Below are 14,021 nucleotides of genomic sequence, written 5' to 3'. Positions count from 1 at the left end.
TACTCAACAGACAAAAACTTACTAAATTAATCTTAATCTTCCATACAGAGTTTATTCCGAAAGGTTTCCTAATATATAGACATTCTTTGGCCCTACAAAAGGCACTCGTGGATTACAGTTTCATCCAGACAGAAAAAAAACGTCTTTTAGCACGCATGCCGTTTGTGCCTACTTTTCTAGCTTGTAGGTAAGTAGCTCTTATGGGTTTTGGTTTACTTTCCCCTACCTTTTTCCCACAGTAAACATTGAAGTTACACACATTAGAAAAAGTTTCACTTGCCATTACATGATCTAAACAAAAGATACAGGGAATAAAAATAAGGACGGATTAGAAAGAGCAAAGAGGGACTTTCTGATCCCCAACACCGCTATGCCCTTTGATGAGACTCCAAATAAACTATAGAGCACTCTCTTACATGTGATCTTTATCTGTTGCTGTAATCCATTCACACAAAAAAATATTCCTTCCCCCTTTATCATAGTGCAGTATGTCATTGAATTTGCCTTTCGTAGCCCCCCACAGGTAACTGATTCTGACGTCAAGGTGGTGGAAATTTTAGTTGCCTATTGAAAGTCTTACAAATTTGTCTTCAAAATTCTTGTTCCTGAGTTTTGCTCCAATCCTAGGATCTAGATTTTACACAACCCATCATTTCATTTGTCCCATTTATATCAGTGGCATAACTAACTGCTTTCAACCCCCTTATTCATCTGCACTTTGCTTGCTGATAGTAAGAGTGAAGTATATTAGCAACATTGTTCCCATGCTTGACCTGTTTCAGAGCTGAGAAATTAAGACACATAACATAGGGTGAAGGACAGAACAGAATACAAGTACCGAAGCTAATAAGAGCTGAATCTTACAAGGTGGCGAAGAAAATAAGAACTCTTCTAGGATCAAGGAGCCAAGAAGAAGGTCGTTTAAAACTATTTCTTCTGGTTACACTTTTGCTTTCGGTGTTGGTGGTGCACATGTTACTGGCAGTAATAGTAATCTGATGATGAACCTGTGTGTTTGTGGAATGTTGCGTGGACCCTACTGCTACCGTCGCTGACTTTTCAGCCTTGCAGGATCCTGCTAGAGCAGCTGCAGTTCCATAAAACCCACATCACAATATTGTCTCAATTTCTGATAATGACAATACCTGTGGCCCCAAGAATGGGTTACCAACAAGATATTAATATTAATATCAATCTCATGATCTGTAATGTCTGTAGAAATACACATGGTTGACCCAGAATTCTATTTCATTGAGCTTTAATTAATTGACACGTTCTCATAGTAGGTTTCCTGTTTTTCACCCGAACTAATCTCCACCTACCGGGGACTAGGACGAACTAATTTCACCGCCATCATAATTTTTTATGGACGCAATCCCAGTGTGACTTTTAATCATGTTGATGTCATTATATTCCGAAAGCTAAATTACATTGGATCTGAGATAATGATACTCACAACAATAGTATATTCATAACAGACAGTTATACAGCAATAAGACCTAAGAATCAGGGGACAAACACTTTGGCATCACAGGTACAGGTTGGTGCTGAAATATTTAAATGATACCTCTAATTTTGTCACCCGTGTCCACAAATAAGCATATCGATGAACCCAAGTTCCATAATTGTAAAAAATAGAAACAAAAGCGACTGCTTGTAGTTTTATTAAAACTATCTTCAACACGACACACAGGAAGACAAATCTCGAGTTGGCGAATCATTCGGTCCAGGATAGTAAGAAAAATACAAAAAGATATGTGGATCCTCTCATATGTTCTTTATGTGGTACATATTTTTTATATACTTATCTGCAAATTACCATGCACATGAAGAGACTCAAATGAAGATCTAATTCTAAACAAAACAAAACATACTATACTATAGTTTAGATTAGAATAATACAATTAATGAGTTCACAATTTTTCGCAAAGACAATGGTGTATGGTACCTTTTGGTGAGCATGTAGTTGGAACAGTATCCCTATCATGAAGTGTAACATTGCCATTCACCTTCCTGTCGCCCCCACGCTGAGATCCTTTTCTGGAAAGGTTCCGCTGCAACTGTACCGTTGAAATCAATCAATCAATGACGTGAAAAAATATTGAGTTTAATAGCCAATATTGAATAACTGAACAAGTCAACTCCGGGTGGTGAGTTAAGCAAGGGATACATAAAGGTGAAACTTTAATGAAAGTATTAAATAGCTTCATCAAAATTTCAACGTTTCTTGAACTTAATTTTATAGTTAAGGTGAGGGAATTGAGGGGCGGAGAATTAATAATAATAATAGAGCTTGAGAAAGACATTCGATTTCAATGGCCGCAAAGGCTTAACAACAGTCGATAACGTGTGTGTTCTCCTTCTCACTTTCATTAATGCCCCAATTATTAGTCTACATTGTACTAATTGCAAGAAGAACAAAACACCACCGATCCTGTTTTGGTTGCAATATGTGCCAAATAATTAATAGAAAGTAAATATAAGTGGTAAAATACAATTTAAAACAGAACATAAAAGGATCTTACTGTAATTCTTGAATTAGTATTGATGCTATCTTTGTTGACGGCGGAAGAGAAGGAATCCATGTCAATCACAAAGCTATCAGCTTCGTCAGCTGAATACTGAAACGCGTTTATGTGATCTGAAACAGAGATTCTCTGGGTACCCATGTTCTTCTGTTCGGATTCCAAAGCCTCGCGAGAAGAAGAATCACCCGAATTCTACAAAAGCGAAACCCATGTCAACAAAGCTACAAGGATTAAGAATTACGGAGGAGTGTGATGACCGAAAATCGAAGAACCCGAAGACCCAAATTTTCAATGGAACAGTCTTAAAGAGAGAAAACCCGTAAAAGAAATCCTTACCAACTCAGGAATTTCTTCCCTTTCCATCACTTTTTAACAGAAAGAAGAAGAAAAAGGGATAACGAAGGAGAAAAAGTTGCCTATGAAATGGGGCACAGCTCAGGCTATAACTATACAGCACCTGATTGCAAATGAAAACGAACCCCATAAGTCAAAACGGTTAAGATTATATATAAAATAAAAATAAAAATAAACAGAACATACCCGTGAAGATACAGAAGTTTCTTCTTTGTTCCTCTTTCGGTTGCAGGATTATAGGAAAAGTGATTATGGCAGTGAAAATGAGTAAAGGATGCAGAGGACAGATATAGAAGGGCAGTTAGGAAGGTGTTGGTTTGTTATGGTGAAATTTTTTGTGGAAATGGATGGAGTTATAAGAAGTATTGTTTTTGTCTGATTAGAAGTGGGTGATTTTTTGTGGAAGAAAGAAAGAGGAAAAGACGAAAGAATGGATGGGAAGAGTGTAAGGGGAAAAGAGAGAGAAGGACATCGCCATCATGATGATGATCATGCGGGTTGTGGGGTTTGTTCTGTGGAAGAAAAGATATGCAGACATACATAAACAGAGAAGTAAGAAGGGGTTTGATTGCAAAATAGACTCCGTCTTAGCCTTCTTTTCTATCGTCTTTGTTTAATCTTTATACCACCATCTTTGCTTTTCTGCTCTGTTATATCCAATGTACTTTACTTTGAATCTCTGACGTGTAACAGATAAGTACATCTTTGCAGAGGACAATTTTTTTTAAAACTATAATAATTAACATTTAATGACTGTGTGAAAAAAAATGTTTCAAATATCCATCAATAAATAAATAAAATATTATGAAATTTAATTTTATTCGTTAATTACAAAAAGAAATGGAGCTTATTTTTACATTTTACTATATAAAATAGTTTTTAACTTATTTTCTCATAAATTATAACGGTTGATTTGAATCTTGATATTGCTGTGAACAGGAAAGGATAATGATTATTAATTTTTTTGCTATTTCTGGAATAATTTTGTTTGAAAAAATAATGTCGTAAATGTACGCTTTCGTATGATTAAGGAAATTAGTTTCAGTAAACCATTTTAAGTATACCAATCCATTTTGCACTTACGCCTATATTCTCTTTTAATCATTGTTGTTGTATTTATTTTTATCTTTATTATAACTTTGGAAAACAAACTTACCTTTATATACTTGGTAACTTTTTTAAGGAAACTTAATTTTGTCTCTTCTCTCTTCAAGAATAATACCTGTATTAATAGTTATTATCTTAAAATTCAAAATTTTAAATTAATTACACATTTTAATCAATTTAAACTATTTTATGTTTTAATTTATATATTTAAAGTTTAACTAAAAATACTAATTTTAAATTCAAACTCGTATATAAAATACCAATTTTAAATTCTTAATTACCAAGTACCAATACCCCCTTAAACAAAATTTCACAATTTCAAAAATTATAAAGATATTTATCACAAGTCAACTTGAGTTTTAACTTGACGGACCAATAGCTCAGCTGTCAGTCAGTTAACTCAATTTGTTGAACTAAAATTTCCGTTAGGATCTAAATTCTGAGTTAGTTAGGCCAAATATTTTTCATAACGTTACAAACAAGGAATAATATGTTTTAATTGACAAATATAATTTAAATAATTCACTTTTTGAAGTTTACAAATTTTAAAAAAATTAAGAGTTGTTTAGTTAATAACCAAAATAACTTGATTCGTCAATAAAAAATATGATGGTATAGTGGTTTAAAAAATATTATAAAAACTTTAAAAATCATACTGTTAAAGTGTTTACTGTAATGTGAAAAACACATCGAATAGTAATCACAATATTACGAATAAAACTAATTTATCATCAAAGTAATAAAAAAAAACTATCAAAAAGCAATAGTAATTAAACACATCAAATGTAAAATTTCGCCTCTTCAATCGATCAATTATTAAGTTAAAATAAAAATGGATAAAGGAGAAATATGTTTTCTTAATTTATTTAAAATATTACACTGGTGAACTCTTATATTTTTATATTTTTGTATAATGATATCTGGATTAGGGATCACAACAGATCGAGTTGGGAACGGATAGTGCTATCCGCAACTCGAGCTGACAAAGAAAAATACATTCGTTATCCACACGGATATCCGCTTAAAAAATATGCGCGGATATTTTAAAACCTACGGATACTCGTAAATATTTAAAATAATATATTTTTATAAAATATTATAATAAAACTTAAATAAAATTACAAAAAATATATAAAATATAATATATATTAAATTAAATTTTAAGTTTAATTATATTTAACCTTATAAAATATAAATTAATGTTAATTTTAATTAAATTTAACTTGATAAAATGTAAACTAAATTTTTATTTTTATTTTTTAGGTAACAGATATCCGCAGGTACAGATAGTATAATACCCACACCTGATCCATTTATAAGCGGATATTAAAAAATCCGCTATCCACAACCCACAGGTAATAAATATCCGCGGGTACCAAATATTCGTCGCAGATTTTTTTGGCATCCCTAATATGGATAGTCATTTATTTATATTTTTAGTTTGAAACATTCAAGCTCCTTTTTTACTTAAATTTAAATTTAAATTAAATTACGTAAATATAGTAATGTTAGAAAACTTATCCATATATTTTATAACTATTTTTAAAAAAATGTTGTCATAAAAATATAACCTTTTCCTAATTTATATGAAAATATATAATTGGACAAAAAATATTAATATATAATAATTAAATATTTCATATTTATCTTATATGAAAATTATTCAAATTTTGTATCTTAAACTTTAAATTTTACCTTTATAATTATATGTTATCTAAATTTTAATTTATAGTTATTGCATAAAATAAAGATTGAATGTCATTTTTAAGTGTACTTCTTTTATTTTGTAAACCTAAATCAGAACCAATTCCATTCAAATGCAAGTTTTGAGTTATTCTTTGGATCATCAAGCAGTTTCTTTGAAAAAAAAAACTATATATAAAGAAAATTAAAATATATTTCCCAAAAAATTTGAAAATTTTACATATTGACAACGACCATTCTATTTTTATACGATTTTAATTTTTTATTCAACAATTTATTCAATTTATTTAAAAGATAGGATCAAATTGGCTCAGATAAAAGAGAAAAAAAAAAAAAAAAAACCTCTTAAGTTCAAACTATGATAACACCACTTCATCTATTGGGCAACATGACAGCTGAGAATAATGTATCCATTTGTCATGATTGATCTATCTAAAATATGGAGGAGAAAATTAATATAGTTTTGTTGTGTAGAGAAAGAAAAGAGAAAAAGTAATTTAAAATTCTCTAAAATATTTATTATTATTTTTAAATAAATTAAATTATAAAATTTTAAAATAGTTTCGCTTCATCTATTTTTAACTTTATTAAATAAGTAATTTTTTTCTTAGCTTATATTTTCTCGAATTCTACTTTTTGTGTTCCTCTACTTGTAATCAATATAGTCTTTCAATAATTTAAAATCCGAGTACACACCGTGTGAGTATTTTCCCATTTTCAAACATGTTTTATTTTCACAGTAAATTAATTTATCAGCATTAGAAACAATGACTACTCAACTAAATACTACCACCTGAGTCAAACTGTTGATAGAATTTAATATTATTATTAAAAAATTTGAATAGGTCAAATTATGAAAATTACTTAAAACTTAAATACAAATACAAAGTAAACAAAACTTTATCGTTGATATATATACATATATATATATATATATATATATATATATATATATATATATATATATATATATATATATATATATATATATATATATATATATATATATATATATATATATATATATATATATATGAATAATAATATGACAACGTATTCTTAATATATTACAAACTCACTATTTATATACATAGGTATAGGTATAAATCAAATTTAACATATAATATGGTTGTAAATCTTACATTAAGATAAGATCAATTTATAATATATACCTCACCTACAAATAAATTAATTTTGTGGAGTTGAGTTAAACTTAAAGTTCATTGATTTTGTGGGATTGAGTTAAATTTAAAGTCCACTTTAATTGAATAATATTTCTCAACTTATCATTAAATTAAAAATTTATTTTATAATAATGATATTTTCAAAAAGTAAGATTATTATGATAAATAAAAAATTAGAAAATATTTTTTTAAAGCATAATAAAATACAAATATTTAATCATGTTAGATTATTAATTTTAAATAAATAATTATGAGGATATGAAATTAGAAATTTAATAATAAATAAATAAAACATATTTTTTAATAAAATTATTAATTATGTAACATTTAATAAAATTTATATTAATTTAATTATTTAATTTTAAAATTTAATATATAAAATATAAAGCCAATATTTTTATTTAAAATTCTATAAACAGGTTACTAGATGTTTGTCAAGTTCAAGATATGTTTGTTTCTAGTAATAACACATTAAGTATATTTTGAATCCACGTGTGTGTCGGATCCTTGTAACAATTGAACCAATTTTTGTTGACATAGGTAATTTTTCTCAGATATTTTTATATGAAGTAAAATACTTTAGGTAAATTTAAAAAATATTAATTTAATACAGAAAACAGTTGGCGGTTATGGTTATGTGTATCTAACCACATAATTTTAAAAAGGTAGTTGGTTATTATACCTTTCATTTTAGGTAGATTTGGTATACACTGTAAAATAGCATTGGTCAAGAGAAGCAAATATCATGAAGATTAGATGTAGATGTTTTCCCAACCAAACAAATCATTAACCTTTCAAAAGTCCCAAAATTCCAGTATTATGCCTTTCCAATCTTATCTCTATAATTTATCCAACTTTCTCATCACCAATCAAGTTTTTTTTTATATATTATTTTTAAACCAAACAATCATTACATCTGGAAGTGATGGTAAGATATCTAACTATATTTTTTAATTGAAAATGTTTAGAGAGTAATTTATTTATGTAAAAAAATTAAAATATTTTATAATGAAATATAATATTTTGTTGAAATTTTTTAAATAAAAGTAAGATGAGAATAATTTGATTATCTAGAATTAGATAATTTTAAATTTTAAATATGTTTATAATTTTGGTGTCTTTTCATATATTTGTAGTTTTTTAATAGTTTGATTTCTGCAGATATAACTTTTGCCGAAGTCGAAATGTTGTTGACTCAAACTTGTTAAATACCACCCAAAATGCAATTAATTTCTTTTTATATACTTTAAACATATTCATGAAATTAAACAATAAATTTTAAATTCAAATATAAAATAAATTAAACATTAAATTATATGGTAAAATATATCAGATTTACGTAAGAGTAGATTAGAGAGTTGGAATTGAACTTACGTGACGTGCGTTGAGAAGTGATTTAAATTTTGAATAAGAGATGAACCAACGACTAATGAAGATAAACTTTACCTTTATTGTTGAACATTGGAAAAACATGAAAGGTAATACCAACAAAATTTTAAAAGCTGATATTAATTTTTGATCTATAATGCAAACGTACATATGCACAAATTGTGAATTATAGAAATAGTGTATAGACTTTGGGTACAAATGCCTCGTTCTTTTTAGGAAAATAATATTTTTTTAATATCTTTTTAACAATATTTTAATATTATTTACGTATTTCAATTTATTTTTATATTTATAATTATTATTATTAATTGTGAAATAATTTTAAACTAATAAAAAAATGAGAATGTTAAATATTATTAAAAAAATATTGTTAATTATTATTATACTTCTTCTTATAAGAATACACGTGACTTTTAAGAAAAAGTAGCAATACGCAAACTGTGTCAATCATAAGATGTGTTGCAGTGCTGACCACTCTTTCCAAATTCATCACTATCATAATAAATCCACGTTAGTTTTTCTATTGTCAAGACAACTTGCGTGTCAAGTAAGCAATTCTATCACATCTATTACAGATATAAATTATAATAAAAATAATAATAATAATTATTATTATTTAATCTCTATTAACTATTTATATTGTTTAGTTTACTTTGTTTGCTGCACCTTCCTTAAGATAACTCTAATATAACTCATGCTTTGTGTAGTTCTTATGTTGGGAATTCATAATCAATGTGGGTTTTCTTTTTAAACTAAATGATTGTATAATAATTATAAGCAAGTAATGGTTCAGAATCTTCAAATTTTATATTTTTATTCTAGATATACAATTAGCTGAGATTCTGGTACTTGTTAAGAGGTTTTATCTATATAAAATATACAACAAAAGAAAAGGATAGACAAAAGACAAGGCAACTAAGTCAATAAAAATAGTATGATTTTTTTTCTTTGTTCATCTCATGACACATTTGAGTGGTACTGATAGAAAACATTAATTAATTACGAATAAAGGCCTCGTGCATTTTGAAAAGTGCGGATTCCACTAGCCTATATATGAAAGTTGAATAAGAGGGGTGAAAGTGTTATTCCAAATATATTACAATCATATTTTTTAATACATTATTATGTGGTATTGAATATAAATATATAAATTGTTTATGTTTTATTAAAATCATATTTAAATTATTTTAGAGATATGTAAATCTTAAGTAATTTAATTTTATTTAATGAAAAAACTATTGTCAAAATTGTGTTCAATTATGTTAATTTTTTCTTGTAAAACTTATGTATGGGATGTTGTATACGAGATCAATTATCCTATTATAGGTTAGTATTATGGAGGTTAGCTGAGTTAAATTAAAATTAAATCGTGGCGATTGAGTAAATGCATATGAGTATTAATTATATTAATGTTTTTTTGCTAAACTCTGTCCTGAGTTAAACAGGTTCGTTTAATAACATCAATTGCTTCTATAATACTTACCATGTTCCATCCTCACTTCACCGCCTCTGTCGGGGATGGCAACTTCCCACCCATTTTGCAGATAAGAATCACACTATCCACACTTATTTTTTTATTTTATACATCAAACTATGTATAAAAAAATCAATATTTTAATCTCCCCTGTTTGGTTTCACTTTTTTTTTATCTCGATCAACAAGCTTTTTTTTAAATAAAAAATATTATTTTTAACAAATGGTTTTGAAGTTATCACCATAAAAAATAAAAAATATTAGTAAATAATCCAATAAAGAAATTAAAAGAAAAAAAATATTAAAATGTGATGGACTCACTTTTACCAGAATTTCTATATTTGAGTGTTATTTCCTGTAAGACGGAAAATTGTTTGAGGGTAATGGAAAAACATGAGTAAATGGGTCGGACATTAAAAATTCAGTTGTGTAGTATGTTCGGTATTTCATAGAGTTTTCCACATACGACAGTAACACTTTTCTTTGTTATTTCATATTATCTCTCGGTATGCGATACGGTCGGTTCAAATTCCACCTTAAAATTGTGGTCACATTCTTGTCTATCTTCTTTTCCATTAGGCCTCCTATTCCTTTGTCCTGTTCAGGGAAAGTCATGTACTATGGTTCGTCATTGATTATAGAAACCGAAAGACCATAACCAGAAACACAAAAGCTAGGTAAGGGTAATGATACCATTTATTCTTTTAAACTATACACAATTAATATAATGCCATGTTCATCACCCACCCACAAATGTTTAATACATATTATATCATCATCGTATGGGAAGGGACGTGGTTGTTTGCTACAAAGAAATAAATAGTTAATAATTGTTGTCCAAGTTGCATAGTTAAGTTTTGAGTTCAATATATAATTTGTTTGTCCCAAGCACTCAGGCTTCGCTAGCAACAAAAACACACACGTGTTTTCTTGTTTAATCCATCATTTGATTTCCGACGTCCATCATGGTACATATGAATAAAATTTCACACAAAATATTTTTAACATTAAATCCCTATAAATGAAAAATTAATTTCTTTATTTGATAGTAAATATAATGATTTATAATTTTCAAAATAGTAATAATGAACTGACAAACATTATTTAAAAACGATGTCAAATATTTTATTTAAAAAACCGATACAATATAGTAAAATTATACGAGAAATAAAGTATTCATTTACAAAGAGAGAAAATTATCATTATGTTAGAAATCGGTTTATCTTTTAAATAAAAGGCTAGAGACTGATTTGTCTTTAACCAGTATATTTGTACGTAGTCCAATCAATGTGTGATTAATGACAATAGAGCATTAATTTGATTACAGCCATGCAATGCACCATGCTAACAAGTCTTAAGCTGTTTTCTTTATTGAATAGTAATATAAAAGCTTTTCATATATTTCAAATTACAAAAAGTAAAAATAAAAAATCTTTATTTTGCACACAAGTTTGAACCACTCATTGTCTATCCGTGATCAATCTTGCGTTCAAAATGTAGGACAAAAAGTCTCTAAATATGGCAGCTTTCATTAAATCTTGATAGTCAGCATGTATTGAAAAGGATTAATGTTTTGTATGTATAGTTTATTGCACTTACAAACAGAAGTGTAGAAAATACAAAGTAAATATGGTTTTGTTCGTATGCAACGGTTATCCTACATTTTCCATTGCAATCGAACAATTTCCATTCTCCTCCTTCACTAACCTTCACGGCGTCAACTCATTAGTGACTTCAAGTCAAGAAATTATAGGTCCACATCTTGTTGTAATATTGAATGGGTCCTTTATTTATCTATTGTATTGTGCTATTTATATTATATTTCACGAGTTTTTTTATTTGGATGGACCTTGTCCAAATGACTAATTACCGTAATTAGTCTTTAATTAATTAGTTATGCTAATAATGTTTTAATTTTGATTTTAATATGATTAATGTAATCAACGTTTGTCACATATGTTACCTTAGCCAATATGTAGTCGATTAAACCGTCAATATATATGTACTTATGGTATAAGAGTCTAGTACATCTAAATAAAAATAATTAAGGTGTACTCTAACACATGTAATACAATAACTAAAGAGGACAAACAAAATGGTTCATGCCAAGCTAAATTATAAGGTTATATTTCATATTTAAAAATTACAGTGTGCACATCCATTTATGATAATTTATGAATGGTGCGTGATGCCTGAATGCTCCTATTGTTTACACATGAGCTAAATGCGTGTGGTATACAACTGCATTGGTGGTCCAGACTTGGAGTCAATCGCACAAAGCTGTTGATTTTTGGAGCCATACACAATGAAGCTTCAATTCCAACGTGAGAAAAAACGATTTTTCCCAAAATAAGTTATTTGAGTTTGTTTCCAAACTAGCTATGTTTGATTCATTTTGATTACTGCACAAACACTTCCAACCCAATCCTATGTAACCATCAACATAATATTTGTAGAATTACTCTAAACATAAGAATTCTAAAAATAAAGTAGAACTTATTTCACGGTTTTAACTACTTTAAACACTTTTTCCTTAAAAACATATACTTTGCATAAAAAAAAAAGTGTGTCGTTGTCCGTATCAAAATTTTAAAATGTTTCCATACAAATAAATGCAGCAAAGTGCATTTTGTGCTGCGGAAATCCCTAATATTTATGCATGCAATTATAACTATATACCTATAGTTCCTCCTCATTTAAATTAATTGCATCATAGGATAGGCTTAGTGATTTGTGAATTTCCCATATCTGACCAAGTTACACTTGTTGAAGCACCCAACTCTTTACGCAACATATGATTCCTTCTTTCATTTGATTGCATGGATTTCTTGGATTCACTTCTTTTATGCCTTCTTCCACAAGTTTCTTCACTTTTGCTTTTCTTTTTCTTCTTTGGTTTCAATGATACTGCCACCAAATCTCTCCCACCTTTTGTCTTTACTCCAACTCTCAAAGGTAACTTTTCTATCCACTCATTACTCATGTTCCTTTCCACGATCCTCTCTTCGGCTGGTTTCTGTTCTCGTTGAAATGCATGTATGGCCCATGATGAGCCTGTTCCTTACTTCTTCGTTTACAGATTGGGCTAAGTCTAATACCAATAGCATGAGCCCATGGGCCTTCCATTCCTTTTATGCACCTTAAATAAAAACATTTAACTTGTAACACAGTTCCTGGTAAAATAAAATTCATTTCTTTAACCGAGGTATTCTTGGAGACTTATGGTACACAACTCATAATGTTCTGACTAGAAAACTTAAATACTATATCAACTTATTTTTAGTTAGAAGAATACTATTTCTCATTTATTTATTTATTTATTTTTCGCTTTTTTATTTCATACAATCAAATACTTCTTTAACTTGTATCTTTTTCTCATATATTTTATTTGAGTGTTATTCCCTCCGCCACTACCAAATGCTCTTTACACCATCTCATACCTATTTTGCCCTTGCTATAAAACAGATGTCAACATCCGTTTCACTTTCAACGGATGTTGACATCCGTTTACATATTTTATATTTTAGTTTATTGTTTTTATTTTAAAAAAAAAAGAAATCTTCAACGAATTCACATCCGTTTAATATATTTTTCAAAAATATTTTAATTATTATTTAAATAATAATACATAAATTAAATTAATAATAATTTTTTTATTAAATAAAATAAAATTAATTTATAAATAATTAAGTAATAATTTTAAAAAAAATTAAATATTAATTTGAAATATAATAAATTAAAAAAATAAAAACTAAAAAAAAAAACTTCAACGGCCACATATGTTTTAATAAATTTTTTACAAATATTTTAATTATTATTTAAATAACAATACATAAATTAAATTAATAATAATTATTTTATTAAATAAAATAAAATAAATTTATAAATAATTAAGTAATAATTTTTTAAAAAATTAAATAATATTTATATATTAATTTAAAATATAATAAATTAAAAAACTAAAAACTAAGAAAAAAAATAAAAACTTTAACGGATGTCCCATATTTTTAATAAATTTTTTTAAAATATTTTAATTATTAATTAAATAATAATACATAAATTAAATTAATAATAATTATTTTATTAAATAAAATAAAATAAAATTAATTTATAAATAATTAAATAATAATTTAAAAAGAATTAAATAATATTTATATATTAATTTAAAATACAATAAATTAAAAAACTTAAAACTAAAAAAAAAACCTCAACGAACGTGGCATATCCGTTGAATTTTTTTTTTTAACTTGAAGAAAAAAGGTGGGATTGTAGGATATTTAAA

At 27.2% G+C, this 14,021-nt stretch overlaps 1 protein-coding gene across 3 annotated transcripts; it reads right to left on the bottom strand.

Annotated features, from left to right (window-relative positions):
• Positions 1–260: 260 nt before the first annotated feature.
• On the bottom strand, positions 261–3,505 carry LOC108326099 (uncharacterized). Of its 3 annotated transcripts, none has more exons than XM_017559370.2 (6): positions 3,069–3,505; positions 2,865–2,985; positions 2,526–2,720; positions 1,949–2,060; positions 865–1,087; positions 261–784 (listed from the first exon to the last, which is right to left on the bottom strand). In XM_017559370.2, exons 2-6 carry the CDS (start codon positions 2,889–2,891, stop codon positions 748–750), a joined length of 594 nt encoding a protein of 197 aa, XP_017414859.1. In that variant the 5' UTR covers positions 2,892–2,985; positions 3,069–3,505; the 3' UTR covers positions 261–747. The 3 variants fall into 3 exon arrangements, with proteins under 3 accessions (XP_017414859.1, XP_017414858.1, XP_017414860.1); XM_017559369.2 differs by having other exon boundaries at positions 261–773; positions 3,069–3,502; XM_017559371.2 differs by lacking the exon at positions 2,865–2,985 and having other exon boundaries at positions 261–773; positions 3,069–3,502.
• Positions 3,506–14,021: the final 10,516 nt, after the last annotated feature.

The sequence above is a fragment of the Vigna angularis genome, chromosome 3, assembly GCF_016808095.1.
Source record: "Vigna angularis cultivar LongXiaoDou No.4 chromosome 3, ASM1680809v1, whole genome shotgun sequence".
In the NCBI taxonomy this organism is placed as follows: domain Eukaryota; kingdom Viridiplantae; phylum Streptophyta; class Magnoliopsida; order Fabales; family Fabaceae; genus Vigna; species Vigna angularis.
Note: the sequence above shows the minus strand (reverse complement) of the source record. Positions and strands in the feature narration are given on the sequence as shown.